An 18,951-nucleotide genomic window follows, 5' to 3' on the forward strand; every position below is an offset into this window, starting at 1 on the left:
CAGTGTTCTCAAAGCTACCAGCATGAGTTTGACCAAACTGTGGGAGGCAGTGGAAGACAGGAGTGCCTGGCATGCTCTGGTCTAAACGACTAAACGACTAAACAACAACAACAACAGCAGTGTTTACATTACAGTCCTGAAAAGCCAGCTTGTGGTTTACGCTATCAATGACTACTAGTCACAATGGCTATGTTTTACCTCCACAGTGAGTTGCTGGGAATCGCAGGTGAACAAAGTGCTGCCGCGCTCATGTCCTGCTTGCAGGCTTCCCACAGGCACCTGGTTGGCCACTATGAGAGCAGGATGCTGGACTAGATGGGCCATTCACCTGATCCAGCAGGCCCTTCTTATGTTCTGCCACAGAGTGATCCAACATGCAACCCAAGAGCCACATGTGGCCCTCCTATTTTTTGGCAGCCCTCAGCAACATTTGACGGCCCCTGCAGGCCTCAAACTGCCTTCCCAAAACTGGGTAAGGGAGACCTGGGCTTTGGGGAGGAGGCATGAGGGCTCTGACTGGGTCCTAGAGTCCTCCTCCCTCATTCCCAAAGCCTTGTTAGCACTTTCCCAGCTTTGGGAAGGAGATGGGAAGGCTCTAGGACCTGGTCAGAGCCTCATTCTTCCTTCTCAAAACCTGGTGCCTTGCATAGCCAGCTTTGGTAAGGTAGCATAAGGGCTGGGTTGGCGGGGGCATCAAATTTTGGCCTTGCCGCCCGATAAGGTAGTGTGCAGCCTGCGGGTTCCATACTGAAATACATTTGCGGCCCACTTGTTATAAAAAGCTGGGCTGCCCTATTCTGCCAGCAAGCAAGACAAAGGAAGCATAGATTAGAACTGATGGAATATAATAATGTTTCAGTCTACAGTTTAGCTGTAAAACCAGGCAAAAATAATGCAAGCTGAGTGCTCTTGACTTTAGCATGCACAGAGGACTATGATTAGAATGCATGCAGACATTAAAGCACTTGCCCGCTGATCTTAACCGCTAATGTGTGTGAAGTAGTGGGGACAATGAGTACAGGAGAGGTCTTCTAGGTCAGAAAGAAGGGTTTCCTGGATTTTCAAAAAAATGGCACATATGACACAGACACCAGAACAGGTAACATATAATTATTCTTTCTGGTCTGGAAAATGTCTTTTCGGCAGAGATTATACGCTACCTTATATAGTCAGTGGTGGCACCCCCATCGAGACAGGCAAAGTAAGCATCTTAACCCGACACATGGGTGAGTTTCACCTGAAATAAGATTAGGCACCCTGACAGTTCAGCTAGCTGGTGACTCAGTGTGGGTAGCATGAATCATGCATTCCACATTAGCAGAGATACATTAATATCTCATACCAAATGCCAAGACAGGCATCCCAAAGGGAGAACAAATTCTTATGTTTGCAAGCAGCAAAAACCAAATGAAGTCAAATGGAAGGTAAAATGTAACCTGTACATTTGGAGGTGCTCTTCCTAGGTTTGGAATCGGTCTCTCTCCTGAACTGGTGATCAGTGATGTAGTGAGGAGGGGATGCATGAAGAGTGCAGCTCCAGGACTTCTTTCGGAGCAAGAGTGATGACATCATCTGCCAAGGTGCTTTGATAACTGACAGTCTTTCCTTGCTCTGGCAAGTCAATGATGTGATAATGAAGCTTTCATGTTTGTTTGTGGCATGTTAACATAGAGGAAGTCAGACAAAGAAGAAAACAACCAAGCAGAGGCTGGGTACTTTTTTCCTTTTCTTTGATGGTGTTCCTCCTTTGTGCTAGCACTTCTTTGCAAGATTGTTAGCAGTTCTAATTTACAGAGCCACTCCCGACTTAAGGGGGGGTTGCGGGCTCACACCCCACCTACGTCTGCGCGGGGCTGGCTGCAGCCCCGCGGAACTTGGGAATCCCGGGATTCATCATTCCCCGCGCCAGCCAATCGGCTGGAGGAGGGGGTGGGCTTAGGATAGTTCATTTAAGGTCGGGGCAGCCCGTGCTCGCCCCCTTTATTTCTTTCAGCCAGCTGCGGTTACCCACCCACCCACCCTCTAGGCTTTCATTTGGACTTTGCTATGGACTTCGGTTGGTCACTCCAAGGGGCCTGATAGGAGTCTTTCCACTTGGCTAATTGGCATTATTTTGGAAGCCACTTGGTTTTTTCACCTACCTCGTAGCAAAACGTCACAACACCTTTGGTCTTGGCGGTTAGGCATTGGCAGGGGTATTATTATGCAAATGAGTTGGGAGGGGAGGAGCGCCATCACCTCCCCCAAATGTTGAAGGGCAGTCCGATAAAGGACTCCAGGGGGGGCGTCGCCTCTTCCGAAACCTATGGAGGCTAGGGCCTAAAGCGCGCTCCCGAGCGGTAACCCCTCGGGGAGCGCCTAGGAATGTGCACCTCGGGGGCTCCCCCTGTTGGTGCTTAACCCTTCCCAGTTCTATGCCGGATAGTCTGATAGGGCCAATGCCTAAAGCCAATACCGCTCTTACCTGTAATCAATAAAGTTGTGGCCATTTTTCGCCCATTAACCTAAATTTCTGATGTCCAGTGTCTTTATTTATTACATCGGGGGGGGGGGGGAATCGCCACGCAACTAAATGTAAATTGACTGGCTGAAGGTCTTTTGTTAAAGCTCAGTGTATTTTACCTATTGAACCTATGCCATCAAAAGCAAGCACCACTGAATCCACTGGAAACTATACCTAGGACTGACATCCCAATAATCCAACCAAGAGGATATCATGCCGGTGTACTGCTGTTCTTTTAGATGGGTGGGGGTAATAATTGCAGCTTGACGTTTTGCACTCCTTTGGGGCCAGAGTGGCTAAGGAAGCTGCTGTGATGAGTCCTGCACTTCATAATTTATCACTACATAGGGATGGGGAGGGGGATTCAATTTAGTCAAATTATATAATAATATATAATAATAATAATTTCTTATTTATACCCCGCCCACCTGGCTGAGTTTCCCCAGCCACTCTGGGCGGCTCCCAATCAAGTGTTAAAAACAGTACAGCGTTAGGTATTAAAAATTTCCCTGAACAGGGCTGCCTTCAGATGTCTTTTAAAGATAGGATAGCTGCTTATTTCCTTCACATCTGAAGGGAGGGTGTTCCACAGGGCGGGCACCACTACCGAGAAGGCCCTCTGTCTGGTTCCCTGTAACCTTGATTTGAATTGATTGGTTTTGCCGATTATTTTATTGTCTGATTCTTTTTCTAAACTGCTTTGAGGGGTGTATGCATTTTATGAAATAAACAAATGAAATTATGAACATTCAGTTCACCTTTAAAGCTGAACCCAACTAATAAGCAATATGTGAGCCAAAACACAGCCATCCTTCAAAATTCAAACTTATCTGAATTTTGCAGTGTTTTCTCCAGCCAAGTAAAATGCATGCACCTGGGTAAAGTGTGCTTATACATGCATACATAACATTAAACAATGCATTATATTATGGATAATTGCTTTGCAAAAATGTGTATAACGGAAGAATTTTGCACTAAAATGCTGGTGAATTTTCAAGAGGGCTTTTTTATTTTTAAGCAACTGATGTGGAGATGTGGAATACTAACTACTGGAAAAATGAGAAAGAGAGAGAGAAACTTAAGCTGATGGATTTGTCCATCCCTACCACTACAGCACTGTTGAAGATCTGCTGAAATATAGGGCTACCTTTTCAAAATTGCCATCTGATTTTGTACGCTCAGCTTTAGGTGTCTTTAAGGACTTTGGTTCTCAAGAATTTGTGTGTACAAGTTCCTTTAAGATAAGGTGTTGCTGGGCATGTACCATCAATCGCAGGTCAGTCCTTGAAAAGAAAACCAGTCATTGGAGGAGATCATGTCACAAACAGGTGGAAGAGGGAACAGCCTCATGGTTGGGCAACAGCTGCCAAAGACTGGCTACATTCACACCTGGGAACCTGCAGCTTAATCCTACCAAACAACTGGAGAGAGGCTCCAAATGCCAGACTTATCATTTCTTTCTGCAGTTGCATGTTTTATTTAACCCTACGTGTGCGCACACGCACAAATGCTTTCATTTTAGGAGCTGCCTGATTTCTTAAGGGAAACGGCAAAGAAGGAAAATATTGATTTAGGGCCTTTTATTTTAAAATTCACTCCATAAGCCAGGAAGGGGGGAGAGAGAGAGATAATAAAGTTCTAGTGATGTCAATTCTCTTTGCCATGGCAACTGTACATTTTTAGTGACAGCGGAGTCTTCCTCCTGAAGCTGCTAAACTGCATGGGGAGTGGGGGCGAGAAGGGCAAGGAACAGACAGTGGGATTTATTTAGGTAAAACTGTAACTCTTGAAATTTGCGGGAGGGAGAAGACGAGGAAGATAGCTGAGTAAACAAAACAGGCATATCTGCTCTTATGTATGTAGCCAGGAGGGTTGTTTTATATATTTTAGTTTACATTTATAGCTAGACCTAACTTAAGAGCTTAGAGCATGTTGCAGTGGAACAATATCTGCAAATGACTGGTTTTGTTGTTATGCCTCATTTTCATACAGGCTATGATCCCCACAGACAGAGATATTGCAGCTGTCTACTGTTCTGTAGCCTCTTCTCAAAAGAGAACACGCTGCCTCTCTTTTCAGTCCCACCCACCCAAAGTAAACTTGGGAATTCAAAGGTAATGATTGAAACTTTGGAGTTTGACTTTTGAAATGCCAAGGTAATTTCACACCTAACATTTCCCTTTCTGTCTCTCATTTCTGATAATGCTATAGAGAGATTTCTAAGGTTGGAAGGGACCACAAGGTCCCAACCCACTGCAATGCAGGAATCTTTTTGCCCAACGTGGGGCTTGAACCCACAACTCTGAGATTAAGAGACTCGTGCTCTACTGAGATATCCTGCATGTGTGTGTGTGGGGGGGGTGTTTTAGGCTGATTGCTTCCGAGGAGTGCTTTGCAGCATGGATCCTAAAAGTCAGGTTGTCAGCATTTCCTTCCACTCCAATATTTGTTTATCATTTGCTCCTTACGTTTACATACCACCTTCCTGACGAGGCACCGGAGGTGGCTTACATTTTTAAACGTTAATGGAAAACGTATGGCACAAAATATTATTGGGCTGACTTCAGGAGCTGATGGAACAAGGTCTTTCCAATATCTTCTTATATATATGATCCGTGGCTGTGGAAGTCATTTACTGCTGCTGTTTGCATATGACTGATGCAAACACCTCAGCAGGGCCAATTGTGTGGCTCTTTCCCTCATGATCAGCACCCACCCTTTCAATCATGTAGGAAAGAACAACATTCATGGACCCCATCAGCAACTTAGCACCCTATAGCCATGTGGGAGTGCTCCACAAGGAAACAGCTCCCACCAGTCATAGAATCATAGAATTGCAGAGTTGGAAAGGATCACAAGGGTCACCTGGTCCAACCACCCTGCGATGTAGGAATCTTTTGCCCAATGTGGGGCTCCAACGACATTAAGAGTCTCATGCTCTACCAACTGAGCTATCCTGACTTGAACTGTAAGGGAAATGACTATCGTTCTTTGGTAGACTTCTGAAAACAGTATCTAATGGGGCATGGCACAAAAGAAACGGGCCCAGATCTCCCCTGGCTTCTTGTAATTCTAGCACTAGCACACAGGCTACCACAGCTACATGTGAAGGAGGCCTACCTTATGAGGAGTGTGGTGGAAAGGGAAGTTGGTATGAGCTGTTTGCTAGGAAGCAGGAATGAGCCAGAATGCAGTTAAAGAGATGGAGAAAGATTAGAGGCCCAGGTGAGGGATCTCTAGGACAAGTTCACTGACACAGTCATTCTAGATGTGGGGTAAGGTTAGCTTAAATTTGACTACATGAGATCTAATTCTGGCTTCATGACATTAAGGTGTGCAGCAGGTTTTAACATCTGTTTTGTGAAATACAAGCCACATTTTTTACCATTAATCTCTGGTATATCTCTATAAAGATAGCTGCATTAAAGGTGGCCTTCCACTTTGGGATTTGAAACTGAGTCACAACTAGCATGGCAGACTCACTTGGAGCTGGTTCAAATATGGGGATCCAGTTTGAGCTAGCTTCCAGTGTTTCTATCTGTTGTAGGTTAAAGACATAGGATTGCAGCCCTACACCTAAACATCCACACACACACACACACACACCAATGGAAATTTATGCATAGGCTCTGTTGGGTCTGCTCATTAGTGTATCCCAAGTCAATGTGGGCTAGTGCAGTCACTCTACTGCTTCTCTCTGCAATTAGGAAATCTGGAACCACCTTTGTTCCCACCTCCCACCCTTTCCCACCTCTGGAGTTAATCCTGCCTTCACTGTAATTAAGGGGAACATCAGCATCAATATTAATGGCGGTTTGCGCAATCCTAGGTCCAATTAATCCAGGATACACTTCCCTCCAATGTGATAAGATTCAGATTGTTCTGAGTTAACTTTTGTTTATTATAAACGGTTATCAGTTTATTGGCAGAATCATGAGCAACAGAAGACAGTTCCAAGGTACCATTCGGAAGCAATGGCTTTTGGAGTCATTTTGGTAGGTGCACATGTCATGTGGATTTCCTTCCATCTGCTCATTAGACCCCCCCATCATGACACAGGCTCTTGCTGTGAACAATTTTTGCCTCAGTTCTCTACAGCAAAAGTGGTCTTCTTAAACAAAAAACAAAAAAGGCATCAATACATATATTACTTTGCAATATATGTTATTTAAATATTCATTCATATATAATTGGTGCTGTCCCAAGAGCTGCCTCAATGTTTTCCTGTTTTCTAAAGTGTTGTTTGTTGATTTTGAGTAAGTTGTTTGCTGCTAGACAAAGACTGAGTGCACAAAAGCTGCAATCCTAGCCATGTTTACTCAGAAGAAAGTGCCACTGAATTCAATGAGCCTTACTCTGAGGTAAAATGGGTTAGGAATGCTTCTTACTGTGAATATTAAAAACCAATGGAATGCATCATTCATTATTGCTCTTTTCAGATGGAAATTAGCTTGGGCCATTATATTTCAGCAGACACACGAACATGGCTATTTTCTGAATAGAATACGTGTTTATGAAATAAAGTGCTGCAATTTTTTTTTAAAAAAAGGATTTATATGCAATTAAGTGGCAGGAGTAATTCACACAATACAGGACACAATGAGCAAATATCAGCAGGGTGCTAAACTGGCCCTGCCTGGTGCCAGAGGGAGGGAAACAAGACAGGATGCGAGTTTATACTGAAATGTGAAATTAAGTTAGCGAGATAGGCTGCAATCCTAACCCCATTTACCTGGCAATAAGCCCCACTGAATTCAATGACACTTACTTCTAAGTAGACATGGTGAGAATTGCAGCTATGGATGACTTTGTGATGAGCCATTAACCACTTTATTAACTTTGTCTTTATGGTGTCACAGGACTCTTAGTTGTTTTTGCTCCGGAAGACTAACAGTGCGACCCCTCTCGAAAGTCATTAATTTTGAAAGAAAACACACAGGGAAAGTAAATGAATTGTTGGTGGCTGAGCTATGCACATCTGTTGCATGCCACAATGTACATTAACAAATGTAAAGTTTCACATCAGTAGCCATTGAAATGGGGGAAAGACTCTTGCAAAACAAGCAAATTGCTGTGAAATGGAGAAGACCAAATGGAAATGGAAATGAATGGTGGAACATTATTTTCCCAATGTTCACTGGATATTTTCATGTATGCACAGGAATACTAAATGCTGTGTCAACATGGACTGAGAAATAAGGGAATGGCTTGCTTCTAGCGCTTGAACATAGGAGCTTTCATAGTGCTGTAGCCATAGAACTGCTAGCACATTTGCAAAGTTAAGCAGGGTCCAGTATGCTTTCAAATTGGATAGGGGACCATGTGTTGAGATTCCTGTGTTGCGCAGGGGGTTGAACTGTGTCTCTTCCAATTCTACAATTCTTCCTCCCTACATAATCATTTTTGGTCACGCATTTTTAAATATCACCATGAAATGAGTGAAATGTATTCTGAAGCTTTTGTTTTAGTCCATATGGTCATGTCAATGCAATGTCTAGCATCAGTGTTGGCTGCCGTGTCTGCTCAGGAAGTTGTATGCCGGCCCTTGATTGTGCAGCATAACCTTTCCCAGCATATGTTCTCCTATCACTGGGATGGCATAGCAATATGCAAGCTGACCAGGGCACATGTGCACACCGAGCCCATTGTACAATTGCAAGCTCATCTGCATAGATTTCATTTGGATGAAGTTGAGGGCCTTCGGATGTTGAACTGCTTGTTGGAACAAGGCTGCTAAACTACCCACGGGCTGTGAGATAGTGCCTGACTGAATATGTTGAGCAGGCAGGCGCTGTTGGGGAAAACGAATTCCTAACAACAGATGGTATTTATATCAAACGTCTTTCTGGAGCTGGCATAAGAGGCTGAACTGCATTTTGGGGTACAGCTAGATTTAGCTGCTCCTAGTCTTTTGGGATTCATTGACTTCTGACTGGGCCAACTGCTTGCCTTGCCCCCCCCCCCCATGGATTAGGTAAAGGTAAAGGGACCCCTGACCATTAGGTCCAGTCGTGACCGACTCTGGGGTTGAGGCGCTCATCTCGCTTTATTGGCCGAGGGAGCCGGCGTACAGCTTCCGGGTCATGTGGCCAGCATGACTAAGCCGCATCTGGCGAACCAGAGCAGCGCACGAAAACACCGTTTACCTTCCCGCAGGAGCAGTACATATTTATCTACTTGCACTTTGACGTTCTAGGTTGGCAGGAGCTGGGACTAAGCAACAGGAGCTCACCCCGTCGCGGGGAATCGAACCGCCGACCTTCTGATCGGCAAGTCCTAGGCTTTGTGGTTTAACCCACAGCGCCACCCAGGTCCCTCTGCCGCCCAGGTCCCTCTGGATTACCTGTAGATTATTTGACAGGTATTAAGGATCCAGAAATCAAGACCTTCAAGAGGGTATGAGTTTTAAACTGAAATATACATTTTGCGTTTTGTGTGTGAGTCTTTTTTTCCTTTTTCCTTTTTTTGCATTACCTGCTTCAAGAGCAAAAGATGGCCATAGATACAAGCTGTGTTTCCTTATGTGAGAATGGGGTGGGGGTCAAGAGTAGACATGGACCATAAGAGCCCTGCTGGATCAGACCAAAGGCCACCTAAGTCCAGCGTTGTCTTTCCCACAGTGGCAAATCAGAGAGGTATCCAGGAAGCCTACAGGCAGGACAGAAAGGTGATGGCCCCTTCCTATTTTCATCCTCTAGCAGTTGTGACTCAGTAGCACACATCCTCTGCAGCTGGAGGCTATGTATTGCCATCACCACCAGTAGTCAGACTCCTCCTCTATGAACTCACCTAATGACCCCTTTTTAAATTCATCTTTCAAAGTCCCAGACTTTCAATTGCAAGGAGGTTATAACCCAGACGTTTGCTCACTCTTGGTTCAGTATGATGGGGAATATTATCTGCTCACATGCAGAAATGGCCGGCCTTGGGCTTAGGACTGGTGCGCCTCTCAAAGGGGAAAACAATTTCTCATTTGCACATGCCACTTAATTTGACTGTATGACATTTGAAATTGGCCAGCGCTGAACGTTGCGGCTGGACTAAACGGCGAGGACAACAGAAGCTGCTAGACGGCAATAAAGCATCGAGGCTGATTTAAAATAAGCCAGGTGGCTGGCAATGCTGTGCTGACTCACTAGGCTGAATACAAGCAAATAAATGCTGCAACCATTCAGGCAAGGGGCCTGCTGTCTGCTCAGGCTTGAACCCACTGCCAGTTCAGCCAGCGAGTTGCGGATACAGGTGATAGATGATTATTCTCAATGGTGAGGGGGGAAAGCGTTTCTATGCTTGCTTACAGGATGGAGAGGGAAGTCTGGTCCTTGGAGAAACAGTGCTCTCCCCTTCATATAGCCCATTTTATAAAGGAAACTATTCTGCAAAGCTGCGCCCACCAACGCAGGCAGTGAATTCTCGCCAACTATTTGACTAGCAAATCCTTACGGGCCCCTTGCTCAGGGTGGAATGAGACACGTGAAGTGGAAACTAGCACTTTACTATAGCAACTTGGCTGTTAAAAACACTCAAATGTCAACATGTCCCTGAGGTGTGCTTAGGTGGGCCAGTAGGATGCAAAGGCAGAAGCACAATGTTTTGGGTTTGTTTTGTTTATGAAGATGCTCTGAATGCCAACACTGTAAAAAAAAAATCACACCGATTTGATCAAGGAGATTCTTCTCTGTTCCCACCTGCCTTACTTCCGTGCCTTATATTTTCCAGCAAGTGCCCATAATTATGCCCAGAGGGGAGCCATATATTACAGGGATCTCTGTGGGGGGTACATGTGTTTCTGTCTCTTCTGTAAGCACAGACTTATTGCATTTCCCCCCACAACACATATCCATCTTTTACAGAGAGCTGGCCATATGGTATCAGGGCAGGACAGACTTGAGTGAACCTACCACCCAGCTCCAGACAGGCTATTCTCCTGGATGCAGCCTATTTACATAGAACTCAAGAGGAGCAATGAGACCACAGACTGAAATATATGAGATTCAAATCTATATTCATACTCGGCTTGGCCCTGCACTGTGTTCAAAGCACGCTGATAGATAGTGCCCAGTTCCCATATTGACAGCTTTTATCCAACGGTTCTCAGAATTTCAAAAAGAAGGCAGGAACTTACCCAGCCATAACAATGAAGAAATCCAGGCGGTTCCAAGTGTCTCCAAGGTAGCATTTCTTGCCAAAGATCCCCAAGGCCACCATTTTAAAAACCATCTCCATAGCAAAGAAAATGAAGATGAAATCGTCAAAAACCTGAAAGACCCATAAGAATAAGTGAGGTGGGGTTCAACTCTCCACAGCTATTTTCCCTCTACCTTATACTTCACAACATATTGAGCAAGTCTTAATTTCTATACTCAGAACAAACATACACTGACATAACAATCTTCTTCACTGTTTTTGGGATGTTTCATTGTTGTAAATGGCAGCAGTCACTTCTTGTAGCAGCAATGTGGTCTAGTCTTGCATTGGAAAGCACAAAAGCAGATGTGCTGGTTCAGACAGACACGCCAGAAGTATTGCCAAGGCAGGCAAGGAAGAGGGTGGCTCTTTCCTCCCCTCCTTCTGTTGTAGGGGAGAAGGGAAGAAACAGCAGTGTTGCCTGTGTTAATTGTGTACAGGGCAAAGGAAGGGAGATGGTAGAAACCCACAGGAAGGTCCTGTGATAAACCAGTCTCCTGAGTTTTGAGAACAAAGGGCTCACCAATCTACTCTGAAGCAAGAGTGGCTTGGCAGTCTGAGAAACCCCAAGCGGGTGGGTTAGAGGGGGCAACATGGTGGTTCACCTACTGCCATTATAGAGAAGGAGTTACTTACCTGCAAAATTTTACATCTGTTGGAGAGGCAGTCCATATCATCACAAGGCTGGTACATCCCAAGGGTCACACAGTTCAGTAGGATCACCATCATACTGACAAACTCAAACCAAGTGGGAGGAAGAAATAAAGTCAAGGAAAAACACTCAGCCACAAAGAGTGCAACCAAGTCCAAGTTCTGGCAGAATAAAAGCATTTAAAACACACACACAAATCCCATACACAACAAAGCCAAATCCCTCAAACACCTCACTTCGGATTATGCAGCGGGTACACCACCGGACCAAAGGGGCTTCATACAAATTATACATCAGGTGGTAAAAATCTGTTCCTGAGTAAAACCACTTCAGGTTGCTGATGGAGGAAGGAGGAAATCACATGGGGTAAAGCAAAGTCCTGTATGAATGCAATATTCAACATGAAAAACACAAACATCAATTTTTAAGCGTCTGATAAATCCTTTTAAACCAGATATAATAAACATATTTTTTATGACATTCTGCATGCATAGGCTGGAAAGAACACCAGAACAGTAGGTTTATATGAGGAGGATTCTTTCTTTTCCCTTTTTGTAGCATCAATTTATTTTCTTTCCATCTCGCCCATTAAGAAAACTCAATAAACAACCCTCCCCCCTGCCCCACAAATGACAAAATATATTATAACTTACAGTTACAATTCTCCTCACATTTATTATGGTTCACTTAGCATCAAACAACATCAACCAAAAGCAGAATCATTCAACACACTTGGTACAAACATATAAACCCTCTTCATGCATCGGCAGACAAGCGGAGTTGTGTGTTAACACACCATGCCAACCACTTCCATGGGTTGAGGCCACGTCTGCAGCTAAGGAGTCTGCCAAATGTATGTAGGTTTCAGCTCATGGGAACAGCCTATGTGAATTTGGCAGGTTGTCCTGCAGCTGACATGCCTTCAACTCGTGAGCAGCCTTGGAGAGGGTCAGGGCGAATGTGCATAGTGCTGTTCTCCTCCCTTGAGTGATCATTGCAATGAGTTTGACAGCGCCTGAAGAGGGCCAAGTTCAGAGGTTCCGCTTCCAAACAATATTATTAATTGAATTCCACATACATACAAGGCAAAGTACAAAATATAATTTAAAAAACAGCTAAAAACCAGTTTAAAACAGCATGGAAAATAACAGCAAATTAATGTTAAAAACAACACAAAGTAGACACCCATGGCAGTGACGCATTCATTCAATTGGGAAAGCTTGTTGGAAACAAATATGTCACCCGTTGTTTCTGGAAGTGCAGATACCGGGCACCTGTTGCATCTCAACACAAATGCTCTTCCACAGGAAAGGGACAGCCACACTAAAAAGCCCTGCTCTGAGTTACTGCACTGGCCATGAGGCTTCCATAAAACAATTGGATTTCTGCCTCCTGTGTTGACTTCTAATTTGGTGAATTAATCCATCCATTATCAATACATCCCAATGTTTTGAGCCCTGTTCCCTTCTACTGGCGTTTCCATTTTTGTGCAATCTTTTTATTTCTTAAGAACTGCTGGATCAGAGCAAAGGCTCATCTAATCAAGCACCATGTCTTCCACAGTAGCCAACCAGATATCTCTGGGAAGTCTACAAGCAGGGCATGAGCGCAATAGCTCTCTCTCCTGCTGCTGCTCCCCAGCAAACGGTCTTCAAAGGCCTACTGCTTCTGATCCTGGAGGTCATCCTGACTAGTGGCCATAGGTAGCATTAACCTGAATTTGAATACAGTGGTGCCCCGCAAGACGAATGCCTCGCAAGACGGAAAACCCGCAAGACGAAAGGGTTTTCCGTTTTCAGAGGCGCTTCGTAAGACGAATTTCCCTATGGGCTTGCTTCGCAAGACGAAAATGACGAAAATTTTTGAGTTTTTTTTCCGCTCCCCAACCCCTTTTTCTAAAGCGCTAAGCTGCTAATAGCCTTTTAGCAACTAAACCGCTAATCCCTTAAGCCTTTAATAGCCGTTAATAGCCCTTAAACTGCCAATAGCGCTAATAGCGCTAATCTGCTAATGGGCTTGCTTCGCAAGACGAAAAAACCGCAAGACGAAAAGACTCGTGGAACGGATTCTTTTCGTCTTGCGAGGCACCACTGTAATTCTCTTTTAAAGCTGTCCAAGTTGGCAACAACCATTACCACAAATTGTGACAGCAAGTTCCATAGTTTAACCATGTGTTGCTTAAAGAAACACTTGTTTTTTGTCTATCCTGAATCCTCCATCATTCAGCTTCACAGGATGCCCCTGGGCTTCTGTTTAATAATAATAATAATAATAATAATAATAATAATGAAATTTTATCTGTATCTTTCTCCATACCATGCCATCTTCATCTCCATACCACAATTACTTGCCTTTCTCCCCAAAACTCTTTCCCCATAGGGGAGTTGCTTCAGACCCTTAGGCATTTTGGTTGCCCCTTTCTGCATCCAAAATTCTGTAAATCATTTCTCAGCAGCAAATGAGGAAGACGTGCCTGCTTGAGGTGTATGTCCACACTGAAGCAATAGATTGAAGAAATTAGAGAGGAAAGATTGGTTTGGAGCAATTGTCTACCCTACAGTGGAGGCCAATGAAAACTAGATTGCTTTCAAATGATTCTTCTCTTCCTCTCTTTCACAAGAAATTAGGGATACTAATTTCTTCCAATTGCCACACTGGAAGGAATAGAACACTGGTTCATCTAAACTGTTATTTTGCTCCCAACAGTGACCAAAGCTGGATGTAACTTCCATAATGGGCTTAATTATGCTACACTTTAACTAGGGGAAAAATATGTTTCTTTACCCCAGCTGGTAATCAGTAAACATCCTAAAGCATGAGGATTGATAGCCCTTGTAATTGTTTTCCTAGCTGCTGCATGTTGCCCTGGCAGATGCTTATCAGACTAAATGGCAAAACATTCATTTCTGGAGGGTCATACCAAGATAATGCCTAATAATCAATAGCCAGAGACTCAGAGTCATTTTATTGTAGTTTTCTGATAGTCCCCCCACCCAAAATGACTTTGCAGATTTCACTAAATGCCACTTCTCTTTGTGTATTATGAAGCACTGGAAACACACAAAAGCCTGGATTATTATTTACACTCCTTTTTATTCTATATAATCCTGCACTGATTTTCCCCCTTCCCAGACTGAACTATCCTAAATCCAGATTTACATTTCTGCTAAAAGTTTTCTAAATTGCTGTTGCACTGGCAAGCAGCCCTAAATTCAATGAAAGTGCTTTAATGCCCTTTGTTTTGTAGCTTATACATTTAAATTTCATTTAAATGAGAATAAAGCCCCTATTATTCCTCCTTGTAAAGAGCTACCGAAACCCATGAATATTACAATCAACATCTATACAGATAAAAGGAGACTGGGTTTTAGAATGCACAGTTTTGAGGAAGATTTAAGATACACTGGAGTCTGTTGCTCAGTGGAAATAGCAAATAGGCTGAGCAAGATATAAGGAGAAGCAGGTAGAGGAATACAACTTGATAGTTCATTCCTGAATGCATTTACATACCTGCTTCCTTCCAAACAGATGTGCTTGCAGGCTTATGTCCTAATCCTAAAGTGGTAAGGATGCACATGCTACTGAATCTAATGGGACTGAATTGCATGTAACTGCCCTGATTCAGTTTAAGACCATGAATGCCGAAAAGCAAACACCCTTAGCGTATCTCTGGTTGGATGTGGCATTGCATTGGTCTAGGGAAATTGGGAAGGCTAAATCCAGACCACTGCTGCCCTTTGTCTTCTTCCCAAACACATCAACAAAGCTTTTAAGTCTGGGAAAATACATGTGCAACAGCCCAATAAAAAGGTAAAGTTAAAAGGTAGAGGACCCCTAGACAGTTAAGTCCAGTCAAAGGCGACTATGGGATGCGGCGCTCATCTCGCTTCAGGCCAAGGGAGCCGGCATTTGTCCACAGGCAGCTTTCCAGGTCGTGTGGCCAGCATGACTAAACAGTGGCTGCCATTTACCTTCCCACCACAGCAATACCTATTTATCTACTTGCACTGGTGTGCTAGGTTGGCAGAAGCTCGGACAGAGCAACAGGAGCTCACCTTTTCGTGCATATTCAAACCGCCAACCTTCTGATCAACAAGTCCAAGAGGGTCAATGGTTTAGACCACAGCGCCACCTGCTCCCACACGTGTATGTATAGTACTGGATTGAGTCTCCCACCCCAGTGATGTCCACAAACATACCCCATTTCTTTTGCCCATTTAAGTGATTGTTCTATTCAACACTATGGAGAAAGGAAAGGGCAGACACTTAGGGATGTTACCATGGCAGGGCAAAACCTGCTCTGGACATTGGGGGCAGGAGAGGAAATCTCATAGAGGAGTGCAATTAAGATGCATCTCTGAGAAGACGACTCACTGAGAGAGACGCTCCATAAGTTCTTGAAATATACAGCTCCCTGCCCTTTGCTCCATTCTTCCAATCTATATAAAGGGAATTGGGGACTTGCAGCATATGTTCCAGAAAGTTCTACATTTCTCATATAAGGTCTATACATAATTTACAGTGTACCCTCTTAAGTTCTAAAATAAGCAACCATAAAATGAGGAACTCCTTCCAACATAACTGTCCCGACATCTTGAATTCCTACCGGCATTGCAAAACAGGAACAGTTCCAGTTTCCATCCACCAAAAGCTTGGAACAAACATATGTACGTTCCCTCAGGGAAGAGAAGCTGGTAGCGGAACCTGATCTGCCTTGGCTTCGGTTTTTGTCCAGGAATGTTTCGGCAGCCAAACTCAATGGTCCTCTGCCCTGCATTTGCTCAGGAGAGGCAGCAATACACTGTGTGCCAGTTCTCCTTTCTGTGTTAAATTGTTTGAAGATTGCAAAAAAGCATTCCAGACTATCATTTGGCAGTCTAATGATGCAGAATGGATACTTCAAGGGTGAAATGCACATAGATGACCAGGATAACATTGCTGTAACTTTATTTTAATTTATACCAAATATATAAACCTCAGGACAGATACATAACTACAAAGTGAGTAACACAGGTTGGTCAGATCAGCAGGGTCTTCTCAGCAGTTACTTAAGCAGCAGACACCATCCAACTTTGACAGCCACGTGGAAGCATGAAGCCTTTTGAACAGTGCAATCCTGTGCATGTCTACTCAAAAGTAAGCTCCATTGATTTCAATGAGACTTTCTTTTTAAAAAATAGTGAGTAAACGGGTTGGAAACTAATAGATTTCCCAAGTTGTGTGTGTGTAGAATTCCTTTTAAATGCTTCATCTGAGATGCAGAGAGCAGGAAGAGGCTTTTCTCCTGCTTGTGGACTTCCAGGGCCACTTGGCTGGCCACTGTGAGAAACAAGACGCTAGACTAGTTAGGCCAGCAAAGCTCTTCTCATATGCTAAGCCTCCATTTGCGCAATACCTTGACAGCATTATCATGCCACTTGAAACAGTCCTGGCTTCCATCAAAGCATCCTGGGAACTGTAGTTTGTTATGGGTCCTGGGAGACCCCTATTCCCCTCACAGAGATACAGTTCTAAGTATTTTAACAATCAATCCCTCTTCTCAAGTAACTTTGGGCATCACTTTCTGTTCCACCCTGTGGTCGACACACACAGCTCTGTTTCCATTCTGCTGCAGTTGGGTTTCTGCCAAAAACTATGTTATTCACCTTGCTGTCTGCTGTGGTGAAATTACATAAATTACGTAATGAATTACAGTCATTACATAAGTTACATTACCGTTACATTATTCCACCCTATTCATTTCAGAGGAAACACAATGCGAATTTGGGCACAGAGACATAATCAATTATGTATCGTTTGCAGACAGTGAATGCCAATTGTATTTGCTGGATCGATCTTCGTTCTGGACAATTTCCACTCCTGTTTTTGTCAGAATCCTCTGCTGTCCCTATGGGGCAGTGGGTGACTTTCACACACACCCTTCAGCCTGTGGCACCACAGGCAAGATTTAGCAAAAATTGAGTGAAAAGCTGCATCAGTCATGGAGGGGCTTAAATATTTATATGACCAATTCCAGCATGTCCAAAAGGAATGACGAGAGATAAAAGAAGTCAAGTGAGAAAAATAGAACTCTGTAAATCTCTCTCCATGTCCCATCCACCTACACACACACATGGAATCAAGAGCATTCATAAAGGGTTAATTATAACTATCTGCTTTCTTCAATGTGTCTCACCACTGTCAGCCACAGGGACTATCTCTAGTCACCACGGCAACAAACTTGAACCAGGTTTATAATCCTGCTTTTTGCTGTATCTCATTCTCCACCCCTTTCTATTTCTCTTCCCCCTCGCCACCCCCAAAACCTCTCCTGTATCTAAGCGTGTAATTAATTTCAACTTCTGACAAAGCCGGTATTCAAAATCCACATCATTCAGTCAGAAGTTTCATTACTAATTAACTTTCCTCAGTTCAAGTTTTCTAATTAGCAATGAACTTCCCTTTTCTCGCTCCCACCATCCTGGCCATCCACGTTCCTGCTGTTAATCTTTTTCTCTGTCCTGCTAAAATCCCTCCCTCCCTCCTCCCTCCCTCCTTTTCTTCCTCCTCCTCTCATTATTAGTTTGTATTTTGGAACCCAGAGGCAAACAGAAGTCGGTAACCTTTTGAGACAGAGCTGGTCTCTATAGCTGGGCAGTATTTAAAATAAATAAATAATCAAAGCCAAGAACACAGGAATTGTCACACTGGATTAGTCTGTCTGTTGAACCAATACCCTCTTTCTGGTGATGCCATGCACCAGATGGTTCACAGGAACTTGCAAGAAACCCTATTGTGACCGATTATGTAATCACGCACCCTAAGGGGAAGTTTCTTCCTAAAATACCATCCGTTTGCAGGTAGTTCATGTCCTTAAGGAAACAAAGGTTTATGTCTTATTTTATAATAACTTGTGACTGGGAGATGGACTACTCCAATTAAACCATAATTTACACACTCCACTTTAAACCTTTCTGCAGTTCTTCTTTCTGGATCAAACGCCTCCCCCTCCTACTTTTCTCTTAGTCCTCTACTTCCTGCTGCATTGGTTCTGCTCCAGTAGCTCAGCACCTTATTCCCACATAATACAAATGAATAAATAAAATGATGGTCCGGAAAGGAAGACCATTAATTTTAATTTCTCGGCGAAAAGTCACTGCAGTTGGTTCCATCTGAAAGAACATGTATGAACCAGATTCATAATTCCCTTTCCATTTTGGTGACAATTACTGCCAATCGCCTCTTGCTTCTCCCCTCAGCTAGTGATTGGCTAGGATCCAGCTGTGACTCTTAATAAGGCCATCATTTCTATTCTGAAATATATGGGTAGAGCTTGGGACTGTCAACTGCTAAAAGCCATAACATCTGAGACACTTAAAGAGTCCCAGGAACATTACAGGTCATAAATGGGGAGTGAACATAAAACAGTGATAATGCATACGTGCATCAGCATCAAATTCTGTAACATATCCCTGAGCTAACCCGCCCCCCTCAATCTATTTTTAAAAAAACCTTTTCATCGTTTCCTAGTAGTTTGGTTCATGGGTGTGAACGTTGTGATCCAATACACTGAATGCTATACTTAGACCTGGGAAAGCTGGGTTCATATCCTCACTTAGACTCACGCCAA

At 43.7% G+C, this 18,951-nt stretch overlaps 1 protein-coding gene across 7 annotated transcripts in view; it reads right to left on the reverse strand.

Annotated features, from left to right (window-relative positions):
- CACNA1I (calcium voltage-gated channel subunit alpha1 I) overlaps window positions 1-18,951 on the reverse strand; it is a 354,183-nt gene that overhangs the window by 131,771 nt on the left and 203,461 nt on the right. For all 7 annotated transcript variants that reach the window (XM_083400406.1, XM_083400407.1, XM_083400408.1 and 4 more), the window contains 2 exons: window positions 11,327-11,438; window positions 10,629-10,762 (listed from right to left, as the gene is read on the reverse strand). In XM_083400406.1, the coding sequence (XP_083256532.1) occupies window positions 10,629-10,762; window positions 11,327-11,438 (246 nt within the window). The remainder of the gene's footprint in view (window positions 1-10,628; window positions 10,763-11,326; window positions 11,439-18,951) is intronic.

This window comes from Podarcis tiliguerta, assembly GCF_965153285.1.
Source record: "Podarcis tiliguerta genome assembly, chromosome: 10".
Classification (NCBI taxonomy): Eukaryota; Metazoa; Chordata; class Lepidosauria; order Squamata; family Lacertidae; genus Podarcis; species Podarcis tiliguerta.